The following is a 22,241-nucleotide window of genomic DNA, read 5'->3' as shown; positions in this document are numbered from 1 at the left end:
GATAAAATTCGTTCACAATACCCCCACCCCTTCCAGCGGGCTCTTAAAAAAAAAAAAAAAGCTACTCCTTGAGACGCACCTCACCTCTTTATATAAAGTTAATTCAATGTAAAGTGTAGCCATGCTAATACAATTTAATGTAATTAGTTTCTGTCAGGAAATTTAAAACCCAGTTTGTACAGAAACTACAACATTATATACGTGCATTAAGCTATTCAAAAGTTAGAGATAAAATATAAGTGGAGAGAAAGTGGAAGACGGCTGTGTTAATTTCCTAGGGCTAGTGTGGCTTACAGCAACAGATATTTATTCTCTCACAGTTATGGAAGCCAGAAGTCTGAAATCAAGGTGTCAGTGCTCCCTTGGAAAGCTCAAGGGGAGAATCCTTTGCTTCCTCCAGTTTCTAGCAGTTCCTGCTGTTCTCTGCCTCATGGTGGCATAATCCCAACGCAGCCTCTACACTGTGTCTCCGTGTCTTACCCTCTTTTTATGAAGACACCAGTCGCTGGATTTAAAGCCCACCTTATGGCCACTTTGACTTCATAGCAAGATCCTTTAACTAATGACATCTGCAAAGATCTTATTTCCAAATGAAGTCACATTCTGAAGTTCTTGTTAGATATGAATGGGGGGGACAATATTCAATCTATGACAGCAGCTTTCTCTAAAGGTCGATTTTGACTCTCTTAACCTTACTTTTAAAAATCTGCGATATACAATCAAACATGTATACAGTGGGGCACCTGGCTGACTCAGTTGGAAGAGCATGCGACTCCTGATCTCCAGGTCATGTGTTTGAGCCTCATGTTGGGTGCAGAGATTAGTTAAATAAATAAAACTTAAAAAAAAACCCACACATGTAGGGGTGCCTGGGTGACTTTCCTCTTTAAGTGCCCGACTTCAGCTCAGGTCATGATCTCAACAGTATGAAGGTTCAAGCCCCATGAGCTGTCAGCTCAGAGCCTGGAGTCTGCTTCAGATTCTGTGTCTCCCTCTCTCTCTGCCCCTCTCCCACTCACTCTCTGTCTCTTTCAAAAAATAAACATTAAAAAAATTTTTTAAATGTGTGGAGAATTATTTGACCTAAGTACCCACTGAGTTATATTACCAATAATTCTTTTTTTGTTTGTTTTTTATTTATTTTTGAGAGAGAGGGAGAGACAGCACGAGCAGGGGAAAGTCAGAGAGAGAGGGGGATACAGAATCTGAAGCAGGCTCCAGGCTCTGAGCTAGCTGTCAGCACAGAGCCTGACGCAGGGCTCGAACCCACGAACCATGAGATCATGACCTGAACTGAAGCCGGACGCTTAACCAACTGAGCCACCCAAGCGTCCCTATTACCAATAATTCTTTAACCATAATTAGATCCAGAAAGAAACATATGTGTCATCTTGTCCAGCCTCATATCCAAACTAAGATGTTTCTCTAAGAGGTTTCTCTGACATTTCTAATTGCTCCAACATAGAAGCTGTCCAAATTAAAATCTTAACAACTATTAGCCTCCAGTGGTATTCCTTTAAGGCGCCAGACAAGTGCAATAACCAACAACTGTGGCCAAGACAACTTCTAAGGAGGCACTATAGCAATGAGAGTTGAAAGGATGGATTCTGAAATCGAACGGCCTCAGTTCACATCCCACCACTGCCATTTGCTCACCATGACCTTGGGCAAATGATTTCACGCCCACACATTTCATCTCTTCATCTGTTAAGTGAGGACAATACCATCTCTTCTAGCTTGCAGAATGGTTATGGATTGCACAAGCGTGTCAGGGTAAAATGCCCAGCCCACAAGGGGTGCTCAGTAACTGCCAGCTGCACTTGGCTTCATCTTTCTCAATATGCATGGCCGTCAGGACCCAGCCGAGTGCAGGCACCCACGGATTGATTCGTAGAACTGACTTATTAGTAATTTTTCAATCCCTCTCCTGCTGCTTTGAGGCTCTTTTGCCCAGCCACAATAAGGAAAAAAATGAAAACAAAAATGAGTCCAAAGTGGAAGTTGCTACAAAAGGCAAGTAAAATGGGGAGTGGATCGCTGAGGACGATTTCCCAAGAAAGGCTCCCTGGAAAAGCTGGCCCGATCAAATCTGATCAGTCCTCATCGTCCCTGGACTTTTTTACCACTTGAAATTCTAGCTAGAGATACCTTAAGTTACGGCCCTTCTTTGAAATCCCAGAACTTCACGGTACAATGTGGGGAGAGAGTCGTCATTTAAGACAGCTGAGAAGAGCATCGGCAAGATAATGTAAAGACGGGCCTATGTTCCATTTGAGGGGCCTCACTTCCGTTATTCTGAGTCTTTGGAGAGAGAAGAGGAAGAACAAAAGGCCATGATGATTTACATTTTTCATTATGATTATTAGAAGTGAGAAAGCGATTTTTTCCCTCTACCTAATGCACCACGTGACAATGCTCTGCTCACAGAGATTCAGAACTGGAGCTGTCACTACCCGTTCTGAGAGTCCCTTAGAAGACTACGGGCTTGGTAGCTAACATAGGATTCTAACTACTATTAATAACATTTCAACAGGAGAGCCTGAGAACTAAACCTACCAAATGCAATGCTTCTGCGAAAAAACAAGGGGTCCTAATTAAAACAACAACATAGATGAACTTTTGGATTAGAACTTTTAATGTCTTAGCAGTCGATGACTTCATTTCCTTATCTAAATACTGTAATTTTATTAATGTAGGCAAAGCTCTATTAACGGCCTAAGCAGCGAAGTCAGTTTGATGACTAATACTCATGGTCAAACCGACCACACCGGCCTTTTCACACACTTACTTATACTCAATTTCCCTCAGTAGTTTTCACTGAACTGTAAGACTTTGATTATTTATTCCTTCTAACCCTCCTTTTATTAACTTGGGTCTGTTTTCCAGTGTGCTGGTATCTTCATGCTAATTGTTAATCTTCACAGATCCCATGCCTCTTAGCTGGACATCAGCTGACGGACTGAGAAGCTTGTTTCCCCCATGGCGGTCAAGTTACTGTTTTCAACAAATTTTACCACAGGATACTCACCGTCTGGTTTATCAAATCCTAAGACTGCCCTCACCTCTTGATTTTCCTGACTGCTTTTCCTTTCCTAGCTACGTACAGTTGTCAATACAGAAGTTCAAACTGTCACAATCCTGTCACTCCCTATAGTAGGGGGGCTGGGCAGTGGTGACAGTGGAGAAAAGGCTGAGGCCAGCAAAACTACACTACAGTCACCGTTCTTTTTATTATATTGGTTCTCTTTGTATTCTCCCCTTAGGAGGGAGGAGGTAGAATTGGGAAAACCTCAAATTTTAGCAAGAGCTTTTTTTTAGTAAATGTTATTTCCTAATATTAGCAGTAACTGCTAAGTGTTGTGGACTGTGGCTGAGCAAGCAAAGTATATCTGAAAATACAAGAAGGAAGGAAAGAAAGAAAGAAGAAAAAAGGAAAGCTAGAAATCCATGGCAAAAATTTGACAGGAAAAAAAGAAAAAGCTTGTCTGTATCCTGAATTTCAAAGATTTCCATCTGATCCTCAAGGCTTATGCCTGACCCTGGAATCCTAGTTGGCTCAACATTGTACCAGACGCCTGCAAAACCACTTCCAGTTTCTTATAGAAGTTCAGAATGGCTCAAATGCATCAGCCTAGCTAAGTCCAGTACTCTGGCCAACCAAGTTTCCAAGGGACACGCGTGGTTGGCTTTTCTGACGTCAGTCTGAAGAGATGTATCCCAATTTTTCTCTGGACCCAGTTCTGACTCTGTTACTCATAAATTTGTCATTCTCTACTTGGCATCCATTTACATTTCCTGCCTGCATCATCCGTGGACTTAAAAGATCACAGCTTTATAAGATAGCTCATTCTTCATCACTGAAAGATTCAAACAAGCAGAGCTTCTCTGAGGATTCTTTCACCCCAGTGGTCCTTAGATTTCAGTGAGCTTCTAAATCACTTGGAGACCTTAAAATGGCCCACAGTGTCCAAGTATGCCTGACACAGTGAGGCCTCAAAGTTTACATTTTTAATGAGAACCCCAGGAGATTCTGATATAGGCAGCCCTTGGACCACACTTCAGGAAACGCCTCTAAAAAGCGTAAAACAAAGATAGTGTGTCTTCGAAATTAGGAGTCCTAATGTTCCTCCTACTGAGGGAAGGTCTATTCTATTCTACGGTCTCTAGAGCTGACCTGAATCTTCTAGACACTGGGGCTCTGCTACTCCCTCATGCCCCAGCACCCTGACTCTGTGACTATGCCACTCCCAAAGCACCATCTGGTCCCTTGCTCTCCACAGTGTCTTTCAACTCATCCAAATGACACTTGATCCTTTCACTCGCCAACAGGAAAAGGCGTTTCCTGGTTCTAAAACTGCACATTCTCTGGCCCCACCTTCCAGATCCTCTTTTGCATCAGCTGATCTGAGCAATTTCCGGTTTCTTGATCTGACAGTTCTTACCAACCCTCTCTCAGATGTGAGAGGGTTTCCTGGCTCCTCACTAACTGACATGTAGAGTTCACTGTCCAGTTCCAGGTTAACAACTCTACACACTTCACTGGGTACAAACAAATACAAATCCTCACCTTGGAGATGCCCCTGGAAGAGGTCTTCCACGGTGCCCCTCCTATACAACAAGACCTTTCTGTTCCTATTCAGTCATGCAGTCAATTCCACACCTGTTCATTTTATAAACCGTCTAAAATCTTTACTTTAGTTTTTGTGACTGTTTGTGGCCAAAAACCTCAGAAGGTCGCTGCTTTTATAAACCTAACAACCTTATTTGGGGCAGAAACGCACATTCCCTGACACACAGCACTGCAGTCACTGATAAATTCTTGCTTATTTCTAATGACTAATAAGTATGCTCAACTTCACACATTGGCTGTGTTTCTGAAAAAGTCTACATGAGCAAATCCAAGCTTTAAATGCAGCAAGGAAACAGGACTTTGATAATTTTTTTAAACATTTATTTATTTTTGAAAGACAGAGAGAGACAAGTGCGAGCAGGGGAGGGAGAGAGAGGGAGACACAGAATCTGAAGCAGGCTCCGGGCTCTGACCCATCAGCACAGAGCCCATCGCGGGGCTCCAACTCACAAACTGAGATCATGACCTGAACCAAACTGGACACTTAACTAACTGATTGAGCCACCCAGCCGCCCCCAAAAAAACAGGACGTTGAAAGAAAACCTGAGAATAAAACCAGTAAATGTTGTGCCCCAAATATACATGTAAAGTGCTATGCTACATAAATCGAACGTGACAAATACAGGTTCCAGTGCTCAAAAATATGAAGCAAACAAAAGAACAACTCATCAATTAAGTACAATTTATATATAATTTACAAAAGGAAGACAAATAACTAATTTATTGTGTTTGTAAAGAGAAAAAACTAATTTATTGTTTTTTTAAAAATTGCTGGCATCCAAGATGTGTCCTAGGTTTCAAAGGAAAAAGAAACAAAGAGAAGAGAAGAGAAGATAAAAAAAAAAAAAAAAGGAAAGGAAAGGAAGGAAAAGAAAAGAAAAAAAAAAGGGGACATCTAGGTGGCTCAGACTGTTAAGCATCCGACTTGGGTCAGGTCATGATCTCACAGTTCAGGAGTTCGAGCCCTGTGTTGGGGTCTCTGCTGTTAGTACAGAGCCCATTTGGGATTCTCTGTCTCTCTCTCTCTCTGCCCCTCCCCTGCTCTCACAAGTACTCTATCTCCCTCTCAAAAAATAAACATTTAAAAAATAAAGAAAAAAAGAAAAGGGAGAAAGAGAAGGTTGAGAATAACCAAAGTGAGGTACCTCAAATGGAGCCTATGAACATCTTTAAATTTTAATATAAGACTCAAGAGGCTTTAATATCACTTCATGTTCCTTACAGAACTATAGCTCTATAATAGCTTTCAGAACAATACTTGCAAATGACAAGAACCTTGCTGTTATGGAGGACTTACCTCATAACTACAGTAACTCACTCCCATTCCAAGTCCCTAGAGGTAACCTGACGCCTTAATGGGTAGTGGTGCAAATCATCCTCTCCTCCATAGAAAGAGCATTACTGCTTCTCCACTCAACCTACACGCAAACCCCAACTGAGATGTAGTTGATAGAAAACCATCGCATCAGAATTCTGTCTTAATGTAATAGAAGGAACTGGAAAAAAAAAAAAAAAAGAGAGAGAGAGACAAAGTACAGTGATCATCTTCCTGGAAGAGGCAGACCTCAAATTTCAATTTAAAGAAGAGAGGAATGTGAACTTGAAGAGAACAGAGTTCTGTGGCCATTTGTGACAGCTTAACAAAAGCTTGGAAGAAAGGAAAAACAGACTGCAAGAAGCAAGGAAAAGACGTTTGGCTGAAATGACAGGTACAGACTTGGGCAAAGCCAATCAGTGGGAGGAGCGTGTCAGTTAATCAAGGTCCTTGAAGGTTATGGTTCCTAATGGACATTTCCATAGCCATTTTACATGGTTAAGTTATTTCTATAAAGAAATTTCTTTTATCCAGTAGGTTGAAAACAACAAAACAAAACATTTCCTCACATGTGCACAACAGGGCTGGCAGTATAATACTTCTATTTGAAAGCTAATATGATCATAAATGAGTCATGAAGCATTCTGGCTTTATCTTGGGCCAAAGACTACCAACTGATGAGTTCTAAGAGGACTGTCTGGTATCAGGTTGTTATGAGAAGAATTGGGCCCACCCAAAAAGAAAGATATCGCTGGAGTAGAATGTGACCTTATTTGGAGACAGGGTCCTTTACAGGGATAATCAAGTTAGGATGAGGTTATCAAGATGGGGCCTAAACTAGAGTCCTTATAAAATCTGGGACAGACACAGAGACAGGGAGAATGTCATACAAAGATTGGGGTTAGGAGAGAGGCCTGGAACAGAGTCTTCCCTCACACCTCCGGAGGGAGCATGGCGCTGCCAACACCTTGATCTTGGACTTCCCTTTGAGGCCTGTGAGAAATAAATTTCTGTTGTTTAAGAACTCAGTTTATAAAATTTTGTTACGGCAGCCCTAGCAAACTAATTACACAGGTGTAACAGTAGTTTGCTCAGACCAGGTTGTTCTGATAATAATTAGTAAAATACAAATTTAGTCAAAAAATATGTTTAAAGAAAAAAATTAACATGTAACTGCCAGGATGCTATTTCTATTTTACCATGGCTCTCTGTCTTACCACTTCAGAGTTATGGCCAAGCCTTAGGGGTTCAAAATACAAAAAACTGACTAAGGAAGTAATGATTACATAGATACATAAAGGATGCCTACCTAAACAGAGTCAAATAAAATACTTAGTCAAGACTGAGCCGTTAATCCAAAACCTTTTGGTCGAAGCTATGAATCAGACCTACATTCACTTGGTTTTACTCTGTGTCTAACCTGTTTTGATGATGCTAGTATCATTGTTATCTGGTTTGAGTTTCATTTTCTTGCAATTCCTTCTGTGTACCTTTTGGTAAAAGGGCCAACAAAGGATCCTATAGATCAGGTGCCTACAAACCACTGTCCACAGGCCAAATCTCATCTGCCACTTGTTGGAACACAGCCATTTCCATTTGTATGTGCATTATGTATGGCTGCTTTTGAGCTACAAAGGCAGTGCTGAGTACCTGTAAGAGAGACCTTATGGACTGAAAAGGCTAAAATATTTACTATCTGGCTCTTCACAGAAAAACATCTGCTGAGCTGAGCTACCCACAATGCTGTGTAATATATGAGCAACTCCTATGTAAACCTTTACTGAATCTTTACCTTGACTGTCAACAATTCCTACTCCACAAGTACTATTTTCCATTCCTAATTCACACATCGAACTAGAGAAAATGAAAAGAAGATCCTCTTTGAAGTTGAAATAGCATCTTTTTTGCTTGAATTTGTCTTAATGCTCTCTAGTTTCCCACATCCCTTTCGAAGAATTAAAACCAACTATGGCAATGAATTGATGCCAGGAAAGTGGACGATAGACTTTCTTTTCTTCTCTACTCTGCTTTAGTACCCCAATAAGCAGCTCAATATGGTCAGTTAAAGGGTTGTGACAACTAACACAATGACAAAATTGATCAGCTAACTGAGAATCTTGTTTCTACGCTGGAATCAAATCAAATGTACCTGGAAATCAAATAGTCTAAATTCAGATCAGTTGGAGCATGGCACGTAGGTTAGATATGTTACTATGAACTTCTTAAATATCTGCCCTTCTTATGGCATTAATTCCTACCTTATATACTTATTTATATACCTGCCCCATAGCCCCTATTAGATTGTAAGGTTGAGAACAGGATCATTTGTTATTTTCAGGGCCTAACATAGTGGTTGGCCCATATGGGCTCTAAAAATATTAAATGAATGAATAATGATCCTAGTTGGATTTGTTCAAAAAGATCCAAACTGCACTGTCAGGATATATGGGGTTCTAGTCCTGGTTTTGTTATAAATAAGCTGTGTGATACTGAAACATCCTGATCCCTAAAATAAGGACTTGGAAAAGCTTATCTCTTAAGATTCTTTTAGCACTACGAGTCTATGGTTTTTGTTTTTTGTGTGTGGTACACATGATATAGTAGACATTATTTCATATCACTTCATCCAAACACTAGTATCACATCACTGGGTTCATGGAGGGTTAATTTTCATGTTGTAGACACCAGAAAGAATCAATGAGGGTCCCTGACAGACACCTGCCCACTAGGCAACTAAGAACCTTGAAATACATAAAAAGAGAAATGTTCCATGTGAACTACTGTGCCTGAAATATCTTAATTATTAAAAAAAGGGCAATAAACTGGTCATTTGCATTGTTCAAGAACACAGAGAAGCATGTCCTGGAGGGCCTTCCGCACAGCGGGGTTGTAAAGTCTTCACTGTGGTTTCCGCTGTACAGGAACTTAACCTAGAAACCACAGAGCAAATTCTGCATGCTGTCATAAGTCAGGCAGGAAGGGGCTAAAAATATGTAAATTTGTCTACCCACAGCCAATTATACAAAAGAGAGAGAGAGAGAGAGAGAGAAAGAAACGACAAAATAAATTTATAGGGCAAGGGAGGGCATCAATAATTAGAATGTGTGGGTTTTCTAGATCGCTGATATTTTAAACTAGATTGATTTCCCAAGTCAGTAATCATGATTTCATAAATGCTTTAAGAAGCAATAAAAGAGGTGGAAAAATGAACCTTAAGAGACGAGAAATTAAAAACAAAAGAGATGACAGCTGGCAGATTCCAGTTTATTTTGTCTGAATGTAATGTGCAACATACCATCCCTAAAAGCCCACTTATTCAGAAAATGATTTTTAAAAACCTCCTATGAAAACGTGGATATGAGACTGTACCACACTTGGAACAGCCAAGACTTTTAAGGTAAGGTGGTGGAGAACTAAAAATCAGAAGACAGGCTTTTCACACTGTAAGACGTTGGACAAATCACTCACTGTCTCTGGATTTTCATTCCTTGTGGGTCAAAGAGGTTGCACTAGATAGCATCTAAGATCCTTTCCAACTCCAAATGCAAAAGGCTCCTTAAATAAATGTCTCCTAAACATTCCTATAGAATGTAGGTAGTAACTATTCTAGGACAAGTAGTTCCAAGATATAGTAATTCTAGAAAACAATGAAATGCATAAAGCTGGACAAATGTCTTTATTGCAGGACTTCTCAGAGACTGTTTTATGCTAATTTATACTGTAACTCTCCAAGACAATACCATATAGTATGTAGTGTTTCCCAAGTTTCTTTGAACACCAAATATTTTAATTCTTGGAACACTTTCAATATTTAATAGAATCCAAGTATCTTAGTGAACATAATTTGGGGGAAGCAGCTTTAAACAATAAACTTCATGAATTTAAAATCAGATGCTGAAAGAAGCAAAATGGTCACATAATAGTTTAGGGCATCCATCTCAGAAACCGTAGTAACATCACTACAGTGTCGACAGGTCACAAAACACTTTATCTTACATTAACTCATTGATCCTTCACTCTAGAAGTCAGGGACAGATAGAATAATCACTTCCATTTTACCAGTGAGCACTGAGTTTCACTTCTAGATCTTTCTCATCACAAAGCGTTTTCTGCTAATGAACAGAATGATCCATCTTCCACCACTATTATCATTTCAAGCTTCCCTTGACCCATCCTCTAACATCCTGATGTGTTAGGTGATACTCCAAGGAAAGAGAGAAGCAGACAGAGCCCCTGTGCCACGTACTGTGCCAAGTACTGTCACATATATGACTTCACCTAATCATCTCAATAACATTAACTATTACATCTAGTTTTGCCTCTGAGAAAATTAAGACCAAGAAAGTTTAAGAAATGTGTTCACAGGGCACTTGGGTGGCTCAGTCAATTAAGCGTCTGACTTTGGCTCAGGTCATGATCTTGCGGATCGTGGGTTCGAGCCCCACATAGAGCTCTGTGCTGACAGTTCAAAGCCTGGAGCCTGCTTCTGATTCTGTGTTTTCCTCTCTCTCTCTCTCTGCCCCTCCACCCCAAAATAAACATTAAAACGAATTTTTAAAAAAAGAAATGTGTTCACTCTAACTGTGAACTAATAAATGATGAAGATCCATACCCATGTCCACCTTTTTCTGTGAAAGCAATATATGAGATCCTTCCTGCTGGTAGAGTGGAGTGGAGAAGCCCGAGAAGCTGGGTAAGGATCTGGGCTGTATATCCATTCTCTCAGGAATTGGGGGTGAACAACTGAAACTGTCTGGGTTCTGTGTCTACAATACCTCTGTGAAATGAGGATAAGAGGAAATATCTCACAGAAGTGCTGTAGAAGAGAGACGATGAAATGTAAAAGTACTCAGCCCTATGCCCAGTGCACAGTAATCGATAAATATTAGCCTCTTCCCTTCAGAGCTCACACATTCTGTGAGGAAAAATAATTAAAGAAGATAGTTCAGATGCTAAGATACTAAACAGAATGAAAGGCAGAGAAAGACTTATAGGTGTATCTGGAATGGTGTGTAAAGGCTCCTGGAGGAGGGACATAACAAAGTGGTGATGGTGAGAAAGGTGGCACTCACAGAGCCAGAAATCCACCTGACTTTCTCCTCTGAAGCGACAAAGAATCTAAGTTCGTACCCTAGGAAGGAAGGAAGGAAGGACTGGAAGGAGGGAGGAAGGGAGGGAGAGAGGGAGGGAGGAGGAGGAAGGCAGGCCTGCGGGCAAGCCAGCCAGTTGGTCCAATAAGTGATGGAGTTGAGATCCACACCCATTTCCAACTTTTTTTCTTCAAAAGCAACTTAGATGTTCTGAAATAGTTTGACAGTGTATTTTAAAACTTAAGCTGGGCTTGTGGTTCAGTTAAAAAAATTAGTATTTTATTTTGGTTTGTGGTTCATGGTTTGTTGAAGCCTGTCTGAAGTAGGATTTGATTTACGCAAATATTATAACAGTAGAGATAGGGAGGTATAAGTTATACAAGAGCCACATCTGCATAATTATAACCACCTGAGCATTCACTGCCTGCCAAACACATATGCATTATCTCATTTAATCGCCCCAGCAGCCCTAACATCCTGAAACGACCCCACCTTCAACACCTTGATCCCAGAATGTCCTCTCAAATTTCTCCTTCTCTCACTCCCAGGGACCTCACTTTTTATCTCATTACAACCTGCATGCCCTTCCCTGGTCTCCAGGTTTATCACGTCTTCTCATTTCACCTGTCTCCTTAACCTTCATAACAGTGCTCTCAATTTTTGCATATATTCACCTTAGCAATGCCAAACCCTCTTTACCCAGATTCTTTCCCCCCATTTATTGCTGGAAAAGGGTCAAAATATCTTGCCAACTGAGACCACTGAACTCCCAGGGGCCCTCACTACAGCTCAGTCATTTTTTTACTCATCTCGATTTGAATACTCCCCAAATTCCCAAAAGAAATTATTCCAAATCTTTTGTCATACTTTTTAAGCCTAGAATTACATCCCCTCCCTCCAACTTTTTTTCATACTTAACAGATGACCTTAGTCTCCTTACTGAAATGTAAGCTTTTTAAAGGACTGAGTGTCACCATTCTCCCTACTTCTCTTTGACATCCCTGCATTCCCAACCTCCTCCTTCCAGTATCATTGACCTGAAACTCATGCAGATCCCTTCCCTGAAAGACTAACCTTGCCTCAATCTTTCTTAAAGACCTATTTCCACCTCTTCCTTCTGTTTTCCATTATCTTGCTCTACCCTACATCCACAGTCAGATACTAAGATAATCTTCCCTCAAGGCTGTCTGAAGGGACTATTTCCTTTGGACACCCCCTTTCTCTAAAGACACACCCTCCTCCCTCATTCACTCCTTAAACCCTCTGGAATGTGCTTTCTACAACCCGAATACCTGCCTTCCCTTCCCGGCCCTGCCACACACAGAACCACTCTATTGAAACTTCTGTTTCAAAGACTTGCAAAGACCTCCCAATAGATTATTTCCAAAAGCCTTTTACTCGGCCTTTGTCTTTCCTGACCTCTAGGAAAGGAGTTAACAGAGCTGACCATCTTTTCTTGAAGCTTCGTCCTTTCTTCTTGGGCTTCTGTGACACTCTGGATTCCCCCAACATTTCCCGCTACGGAACCTTTGTTTCCCTAGATCTGTCCAGACTCTTGGGGACATATTCTCTCCCTGGAGTGCTTTCACCTACACGCAGTGCTCCACCTCTTAAGTTTCACAACATTCTAAGCTTTGTGTCCACAGCTCCAGTTCTGCCTGGGGAGGGTAATGTATGAAAGGGTAATGGCCAAACCAAGCTCACTGCCTCTCCTCAGAAATTTTTAGTGTGGTGGGATGAACACCCTAACCCCTGAAGCACCCTACCTGCCCATCTTCCGTACTTCTGTTGAAGTGGGAAATCTTTTAACAAAATGAAGGTACTTACTACACTACAGATGGTATTGATGACTACACAGTATAAATGACACGTACTATCAAGAAGATCTGCTGTGTGCTTCACTCCAAAGAAGGTGGGGGTCTGGGTCAAACATGAAAACTCAAGCACCCATGTGACACAGCCTCTATACTGGCTTTAGGGCAGTCCCAGGAGGAAAGTAGTAAAAAAAAAAAAAAAAAAAAAGTTTACAACCATCTCCTCGATGCAAAATGACTTGGTACAGTGGTTCATACAGTGGGTGCTACTAGCCCTTTAGTCTGGAATTCTTCCTTTATAAGACTGACTTGCCTAGGAAAGGACCTTCTGCATCCCTGATGTCTGAGCATTAATATTCAGCAAACCTCTCCCCCTACTTATTTTAACACATTAAAAAATGTAGAAAATCTCTGTATCAGAATGGCAGGGTTCTTCCTTACCACTGAGCTCAGAGCAAGCAAGTCTGCAGTCACTCTTCATTTTCCTGATCATCTAAATCTAGAAACCTAGGATCCTCCTACCCACTCACCAGCCAAATCTTGTCACTTTCTGTGTGCAGTATCTTGAATCCATCCCATCGAATACATCCACACTGCCACTACTCCGTTTTACAACTTTATTTCAACCAGGGCACCCCCTTCTAAACTCTGGCTTCTCTCGTCCAGCCATTCTAGCAAACTAGACACTATTCCCCTCTGTTCTCCAACCTCGACCCTGTAGTCCGGCCGACCTGAATTGCTCACTCTTCCCCTAATAGAGCCCATGCTTTCTATCTTCAAATCTTTGCTGTCATGTTCCTTCCGCCTGAAATGTCACCTTCCGTGATGTAACCAACGATCCCATCTCCTCTGAGTTAGAAATTCGGCATCATTTGTAAGTTCTCCCCCTTTCATATGTGGTCATAAATCTTTTGGAAGACACAGATACCTTTGGCAAACTAATGAAAGCTAGGAACCTCTCCCCAGGTTCTACATTTTACATACAATTTTAGGGGCTTTATGTACTCAAATGTCTCTAAAATTTGGCTCTTCCTCTTGTCCACAATTTGGCTGCCTTCTTTTGGGTCCCTGCTATCTCACAGCTAGTTGACAGGTGTTCCTGCCCAGCCTTTCCCCTGATGAGCAACAGTGTATCCCCTGTGTGCCACCAGCTTACTTCCTACAGAATGATGTCTGTGCCCCAAACGACTTAACTTAGGTTACATACTCAATAATTATTTAACTCAATGCTTTGGAGTCTGTTAAACTTTCAGTTAAACTAAAGAGCATATCCACTCCCTTGGAATTGGTCTGATGCACTTGACCTATACAACTGACAACACAGAGACAGAAAGTAAAGACAATGTCATTACTAGAATCTTTCACTAGATAGGATTGGTTTGATCATAAATGGTCCTCCAAAAGGGCCATTTGGGGGCAATTCCCTGAAGGGGGAGAGACAGAGATCTTGTCTTCAAACACAGCTGAAAGGAAATTCTAGGTGATGGGAATGACATGAAGAAAAAAATGCAATGTAATAATCTGAGATAATACAAAACACGAAGCTACATATTTGTGCCCCAGCCTGGGTACAAAGCACCGAAATAATGAGACTTTAGCAGATGTTGTAAAGTGACGCACCAACTAATGCAGTAAGAACCCGACAAGGCAATACTGCTTTCCTTCTCTCTCTCAGCCCCCACCTCTTCCTTCCTCCCCCAGGCTCCCTCCTCCTCTCACTCTGGAGCCTAGAAGCCTCGACACAGTGCACATCTAAAACTCCCCTGACATCCTGAAAATCCCCCTGGGTTACACAGTAACAACAGCTTCTAAAGTGCTGACATTATCTGAACAGTGTATTTCTTACAGAAACCTCATGTTCCATTATAAATTAAAGATGTCTGTAAAGAAGCCACACCTCCCACTCCACTGCCCTTTCAAAAAGCTAAAACTAAAAAGGAAGTATGTGATGAAGATAGTCATGAGCATTCATAAGAAAATAAATCCAAAGGATTCTGACATAAGTAGTAGAACAGTCTCGTTTTTCACATTTAATGTAGAAGTTAAATGTGGGTGAATCTGCCCCCAAAGCAGCTATATTTAAGTTCAGCTATAAGTCAAATGAAAACAGAGACAATAATGGTCAATTCTTCAATATTTAGGATAGCTACTTTCTTGAAAAGTAATCTAGGATAAGATGATTCCTATTTTTTCCCTTACTGACTCATGTAGATGAATCGGTGTAGATAAATGTTTTTAAAACATCAAAACATACAAAGCATATTTAAAAGTCCGTTTAAAATAGGAAAATGTTGGGACGACTGAGTGGCTCAGTCAGTTAGACATCTAACTCTTGACTTCAGGTCAGCTCATGATCTCACAGCTTATGAGTGATTTTGAGCCCCGCGTCAGGCTCTGTGCTGACAGCTCAGAGCCTGAAACCTGTTTCTCTTTCTCTCTTTGACCCTTCCCTGCGCATGCTCGCTTGCTCTCACTCGCTCTCTCTCTGAAATAAACATTAAAAAAAAAAGGAAAATAAATAAAATAGGAAAATACTACGTTCATAAAAACTATCTATCAGTAAAAGTGATTTTCAAAAAGATGGTATTAAGAATTTTCAGTAAAAGTAAGAGTAGAATTTCATAAAAAATAGGAAAGAACCACATCTCAAAGCTCAGGCACAGAAACAAGGAGCATCTTTATGCTACTTGATGAAATCCTCAATGACATGAACTTCTTGGATGTTCGTAACTTTTAGACATTAAACATAATTTTCTAAAGTTTTTCCACTTCATTTTTTTCTTGAGAACCAAAGAACTATGTATTTAATGTGGGAGACAAGGAGGACTGGAAAGTTGAAAAAATATAAACAATCTCTCAAAATAAGTCACTAATGATTATGCCTACCAACAGAGGAAAGTACTTGTTAATATTCTGGCAATTTCTCTCTGGTCCTTAAAATGCACTTCTGAGACTAGAGCGTATGCACAATTAACAAATATGAATATAATCTTCCCTAGTTTACACTATATTGTTTTGAAATTCTACATGTTTAAATAAAGTGGAACCGAAATATATATTTATTAGGGTACTACTCTGAATCACATCAAGTTTTGCTGTAGTTGCTGCCATCTAATAAGTGTTAAATAACAACAGTCATCTGATGCTAAGCGAAGTCAGTAAGAGAAAGACAAATATCATATGATTTCACTCATATGTGGAATTTAAGATACAAAACAGATGAATATAAGGGAGGGGAAGCAAAAATGATATAAAAACAGAGAGGGAGACACACCACAAGAGACTCTTAAATACAGAGAACAGAGCGTTGCTGGAGGGGAGGTGGGGGGATGGGCACTGAGGAGGGCACTTGGGATGAGCAATGGGTATTATATATAAGTGAGGAATCGCTAAATTCTACTTCTGAAATTATTATTACACTGTATGTTAACTAACTTGGATTTAAACTTAAAAAATAAGCTTTAAAAAAATAGCTATTATTGATTCATTACCTGTACAGTAGAATTTAATTTTTTCACCTAGTGTTTACTCCAGAAAAAGCTTGCTTTCTTCTTCATGGTATGTCTATCCTATTTCAAAATTCACTAAGCTTTTAGAATGTATTAAGTGAAGCATTCTCTACAGATGTGAGTTTAAAAACAAACACCCACCAAACACCTACAGATGTCCAAGGACAAAAAAAAATTGTTTATTTTTCTGAGTAATGCAAAGACGGAGTCTCTGAAAACCAAATATACAAACAAGACAAAGGAAAGAATTCAGGAAATCATCGTGCATATACTAATAATCAAATCTGTTTTCAAGCAAATTAAAGGAAAGCAATTCTCACTGATAAGAGTGCTTTTTTTCCTTCTCCAATCATGTATTTGCATAAGTAAAGAAGAGAAAATCGAAGGCTCTTTCTCCAAAGAGAAGGCAAACTCTGCTAATAAGAGCATAATACAGGAATAATTGTTTTAAAATATGGTAGAATGCGCTTTTCCACTTTTTGGTTCCTTCCCTCTTTCTTTCCTCTCTCTCTTTCCCTTTCCTTCCAGTGGCTGAAGAGTCTCATCTTCAAGCTCTGGGTCCTTACCATTTTAGAGGCTGTCCCCACTTTCTAAACACAGTCCATTCTCAGAGGCTGTGTCAAGGTCTCCTAGGAATCACACAGAGCCTCCCAGGACCACCTGCTGCTGCTTGCTCCGTGGAGACATTAATAATAATAGCACCTCAGAAGGACTGACAGCAACAACCTGTGGAATGGGCACTGAGATTTATACAGGTTAAGCAAAAAGCCTACGCTCTTTCAATTAGGCTGAATGATGGTTAAAGAAGTTACAAGGGGAAATCTGCCTTATCATCAGGGTTCAAGGTAAGGCTAAGAGGCAAAATTTTAGTGGAAAAAGTAGGAACAATAGGGTTTTTAATTACGATTTTGTATCACTAGTTTTAAGAAGTCAGTTGGCGTCCCAGGAGACAGGGTTGCCAGACTGAGTGAATAAAAATACACAATACCACACAATATTTGGGGCATATGGATATGAAGAAATTATTCGTGGTATATCTGAAATTTAAATTTAACTTGGCGTCCTATATGTTATCTGACAACCCTAGAGTAAAGGCCTTTATGAAACAAACAAAAAACACTAATAAGTTACAGAGCTACACTTCCCAAAGCTGAAATCTGGGACGCTCTGCGTGCCACATGTCCTTGGGAGGCCAAGTAAAGGGAAGTGTGGTGGGGCCACCGCCGGGCTTCCTTCTCTTCTTCCTGGTAGCAGACACAGCCTTGCCGGCAGAGACCAACGAGGTCACTTAAACTCACTGCCTCCAAATTCCTGACCCTTCTCTACTTCATATGGGATGTTGTGAAGATTCAATATAGTTGAGGCTGGGAAGGAATACTGTCTATGTATCTTTAAATACTTATTTTTGGTGGAATGCTTTGGAAATATATTCTCAGAAACCTGGGCAAGACAGACTCCGTCCCACACCCCCACCCCCAACTAAGAAAAGACTTGAAAAGTATTGCCAAATAGGTGGTAGGTAAGCCCGGTTGACAACATAACTGAGTCTCTAAAAAGGACGAACAAACGAAAACAAGAAATGTGTTCAAAACCTGAAGTGAACTACAGAAAATGTAGTGAGCTGCCAAAAGGGATGCCCAGCAGAAAAAGTGGGTGATCACAGATGGAGAATTCTGTACTTTTCAAATGGCTATGGATACATGTTTAAAACGCAGTTCCTTGATTCATAAATCCTACTGAATCACCAAGACGCTGAGATAGCTTAAAGTAAAAAAAGGTAAGACCTTACTTATGCATACCAATTTAATTTTCTGCTACCTTCCCCTAAACTGCCAATCTCTGTGGCCTGAGTATGTTTACCTCTTGCTAAAAGCAACAAACTGGGAGTAGCTCAGTGTTCATTTAAGTATTTCTCTGCTTTTTTATTTAAGTATTTCGATGCACAACTTTAATCTTCAAACCTAACAAAACCCAATCTACTACACATCAATTGCTGTGAACAGAAAGTGCTTGAAAAGGATTAATCAACAGCTTTGTGTGTCATCCTCCAACAAGGCCAAACACTGAATCACTGTTGGATTCTTCACGTGCAGCTACACCCAGTTAATCTTCAAAAAGCAGCAAACTATGTAAATCTACTTAAACTGGGGAGATAAGTACTTCACTCGTCAAAAGTTAGCGACATTTAACAAGTTCAGCTACTTGCTGGCAATATCATTTGTACAGAAAAAGAAAGATACACACACACACACACACACACACACACACACACACACACAGAGACAAATTCTTGCATTCACTCTCCACCTCAAAGGCCTCACTGCAAATCACCAGGGCATACAGCAAGAAGGAATCACTACATGCTACAGTTTGTAAAAGCCAACTTACATGACATAATTAAGTCAACTTCCCCGAGAAAGCAGTTCTAAAATGGAAGTCGCAAAACATAAGAAGGGAAGTGGCTAATAGAAGAATTCAAAGAAAAATGGAAATATTCATTTTCTATATTTAAAGACTATAATATGAAGCACTGTTTTCTTTTGAAACACAATAAAACAGGTTTACAATTACAGAAGTCCTGACAAATGGTCTTTGTTTAGATTATAGGGGCACTTTCATACAGACTGGATATGCTTAAGGAATACTGTGTATCTGAAAGTCACAGTCAACAATAACAGGATGTACACACTTCTCCACCGAGGCTTGAACATTCTTTGGCCAGATGCTGCCTACTGGGTTATCACTTCACTCAAAGCCTCTCACTTTGACCTGAGTCAAGCAGGTGTATTTCTAAAGTGCTCACAGGCCTGTGATGCAGGAAAATCCTGTTTATCCGAGATGATGACAGAGATCAGTGCTCTTTGATGCCCTCAATATACTACATGGGGCAGGAGGGAGATGAGCACTGAACTAAAACTGGGTGACTCCTATACATGTAGAGTACGAACTTTTTAAAAAGAGATTGTACGGTTTCCACTGAAACAATACTTTGACACAGATGCTGCATTGAAATAATCACGAACCTATCATCCATATCATCCAATTACCTCATCCTTCACTTCCAACCTCACAACCTCCACCCTTCCCCTTAAAAAAAAAGGGGGGGGCAAGAGGAATGTCTAAACTGGACTCTGGAGGTGAGAAAGGCAATGGGCAGTGATGCAGGTGAGCTCCGCAGGAGTCTCTATGGGGGCGCCTGTGTAAGCAGGCAGGAGCGGTGGGGGGTTTTAAGAGCTTGACTGCCAGGGTCCAAATCCTGCCTTTGGGTTGCACAGACCGGGCACGTCACTCAAGCTGTGCCTCAGCTGCCTCAACTGCAAAGGAGATATTACTGCCTGCCTCACAGGGCTGTCAAGGTGACTAAAATTAGTGAAGCCACCTAAAGCACTCCGAATGCTGACCAGAAGGCAGTGAGGTGCTCAATGATGGTCAGCTACTACTCCTGCGTATGTATAAAAAACTGTGATTCTCATGTCTTTTTCCAAAGGTGGTTTTTAGGTATTCCTCACATTCAATTTTTTCCTTAGGCAAACTATTTGAAATCAGCTCTAACGGCTGCTTATATTTCTAGATTAAAATCAAACCACTTTATACACCTAAAGTTTACCTATTCTTTCATCAACATGAACAAATTAATCTGAACTGAAAGGTACAAGCCTAACATCACAAAGTCTTATGAAAAGCATTAATTAGACTTCTCGTTTAGACGAAGCCCAGGATGAGATCACAAAGTCACTCATGGTAACCAGGTCCCCACACTGGAAGTGTGCTTCCCCAGTGAATGGCTAAATACTAACAAAAGAAACCTTTGACTCAAATACCACTGGTACCCGGGGTCTTGTGTCTGTATAATGCCTACACATTCATTTCTTTCTTTGCCTATAGAAAAAAGAAAGTCTGTTTGTTTTTCTGATTCAGTCAGCCCTTTTAGTCTCTGAATCTAAGGAGAGCCCAGTGAAAAGAAGAGCATCTTATCAGCGTGCTCCAGACCAGCAGGCTGTCCCCCTCCACACACAAAACCTCCAGCCCCTCACAGCAAAAGGGCCTCGCCCTCAGAGCCTTTTCCCCATTTCAGAGCTAACACCCCGCCGGGTTTTGACAATAAATAAATGAATACATAAGGCCTTTACATAATTAGCCATCTTTTCAGGTAGAGAGAGGTGGGGGGTAGGGGGAGGAGAGTTCAGGAGAAGAATATTCATTGTAAATTGGCATCAGGGATGAAGTTGATGTAAGTGTGCTAGATACGAGTACATTTATTTTAAATGAGTCCACGTGAAATGAGTTTAGAGATGCCTGGTTTTGAATCTAGTCAATTTTAGCATATACTTCAGACAAGTCAGAAATGCAGACCTTTTTTTTTATGGGAAAAAAAGAGAAAGCTTTTGTTAAACCAGGTAAAAGTTGCATTAACTTGGGTAGCCAGGGCATTCAGACGAGGGTGTGATTGCTGCCCGGGAAAGCTAACAAGTAAAAGAACGGAAAACAATACTTTTTGACAACATCACTGTCTGATCAAATTAGCCCTACTTTTACATATACTTATGCAAAGACATACCCCCCCCCCCCGCAAATGAGTTTGAGAACAAAAAGGACGAAATATAATCAATAATCCTGTGACTGTCTTTAGGAAAGCCACCAGGCATCCCTGTCATCTGTCATGATCTTAACAGAGCCACGGTCTGGATGGAAGGATAGAGTTCACTTGTATCATTATTGGGGTAATAACTTAATTGATTTGTCTCCGAGGCTAAGGATGTAGACAAGAGATTTATTATGGAAGAAAAATATCTGCAATCGTGTTTTTGTTTTCTCAACAAGCATCTTGCCACTGACCTCTAAATCAGTTTAACCTTTTCTAAACAGACCTGCACATTTTTTACATAATTTAAAGCTAGGTTTTGTTATTGCTGCTGCTGAAAGGCTCTGTGAGATTTATCACAACATGGCTTCAGTAACCTTCTTTTAAAAACAAAGATGAAAAACAAAACAAAAGGCCAAAACTATAAGCTCCCAGCTCCACTCCTATTTCCCGGCAGGGGATTTCGATCTAACCACTAAAGTGCCTTTGGAGTTCAATCTGTTAAAAAATGTATGAAACGGTATTAAAATAGGAAAAGGCATGTGTATGACTCAGGCTTATCCAAGTATCTCTGCAACTAGGATGTCACAGGATTTCCCTGTGCTTCTGAAAATTGAAAACCTCGAGAAAGTGACAGAAGTTCCTGTTTCGTCTTTTTTTTTTTTTTGTAATATATATTTGGGAGGGGGGACGCGCGCGAACACACACACACACACACACACACACACACACACACACACACACACGTCTTCCGGGTTTGCTATATGAAATCAGGCAGGTTCTTTCAGGTTGCAAGTGAAGATTGTTGCAAACCAATGTTATCACTTATTATCGCACTCTTCTACACACAAAGGTTTCGGGGAGGGGGGAACCCAAACTTGTTGCAGAGCTGGGAGAAGCCCCCGGCCCGACGCGCTCCGCTCTCTCCGCCTCTCCGTCCCTTCCCCTTCCTCCTCGTCCCACCCGGCCCGGCGGAGAGGAGGGCATCTCCCCTCCTAAGGTCACCGGCCCGAGCCGTGCCCGCGAGCCACCTCCTTCGGAAACAAGGTCACCGCCCAGTCCAGTCCCTCCGAGGAGGAGAGCGGCGTCCGGCCGAGCGCTGGCGCCCTTTGTAAAGCGGGTCGGCCGGGCTCGGCGCGGCATCCCGGCCGCCGCCTCACCTGCTTGCGATAGGGCGTCCTGCAGTTGCTGCTGCCCCCGGGGTTGCCGCTGCTGCTGGGGAAGATCATCGCGGCGGGCGCGGGCGGCGGGCGCGGGCGCGGGGCAGCCTCGCCGCGAGGGGGAGGGCGCAGGAGGGGCCG

At 41.2% G+C, this 22,241-nt stretch overlaps 1 protein-coding gene across 6 annotated transcripts in view; it reads right to left on the bottom strand.

Moving 5' to 3' along the window:
- The window catches only part of RBMS1 (RNA binding motif single stranded interacting protein 1), a 211,934-nt gene that overhangs the window by 105,251 nt on the left and 84,442 nt on the right, over positions 1–22,241 (bottom strand). For 2 of the 6 annotated variants that reach the window (XM_029934499.1, XM_029934501.1), the window contains exon 1: positions 22,101–22,221. The exons of the other annotated variants lie outside the window; for them this stretch is intronic. In XM_029934499.1, coding sequence (XP_029790359.1) covers positions 22,101–22,169 — 69 coding nt within the window. In that variant the 5' untranslated portion in view covers positions 22,170–22,221. Of the gene's footprint in view, positions 1–22,100; positions 22,222–22,241 lie in introns of those variants that run through there. 6 annotated transcript variants of the gene reach the window in all.

Source organism: Suricata suricatta, chromosome 3 (genome assembly GCF_006229205.1).
Source record: "Suricata suricatta isolate VVHF042 chromosome 3, meerkat_22Aug2017_6uvM2_HiC, whole genome shotgun sequence".
NCBI lineage: Eukaryota > Metazoa > Chordata > Mammalia > Carnivora > Herpestidae > Suricata > Suricata suricatta.
Note: the sequence above shows the minus strand (reverse complement) of the source record. Positions and strands in the feature narration are given on the sequence as shown.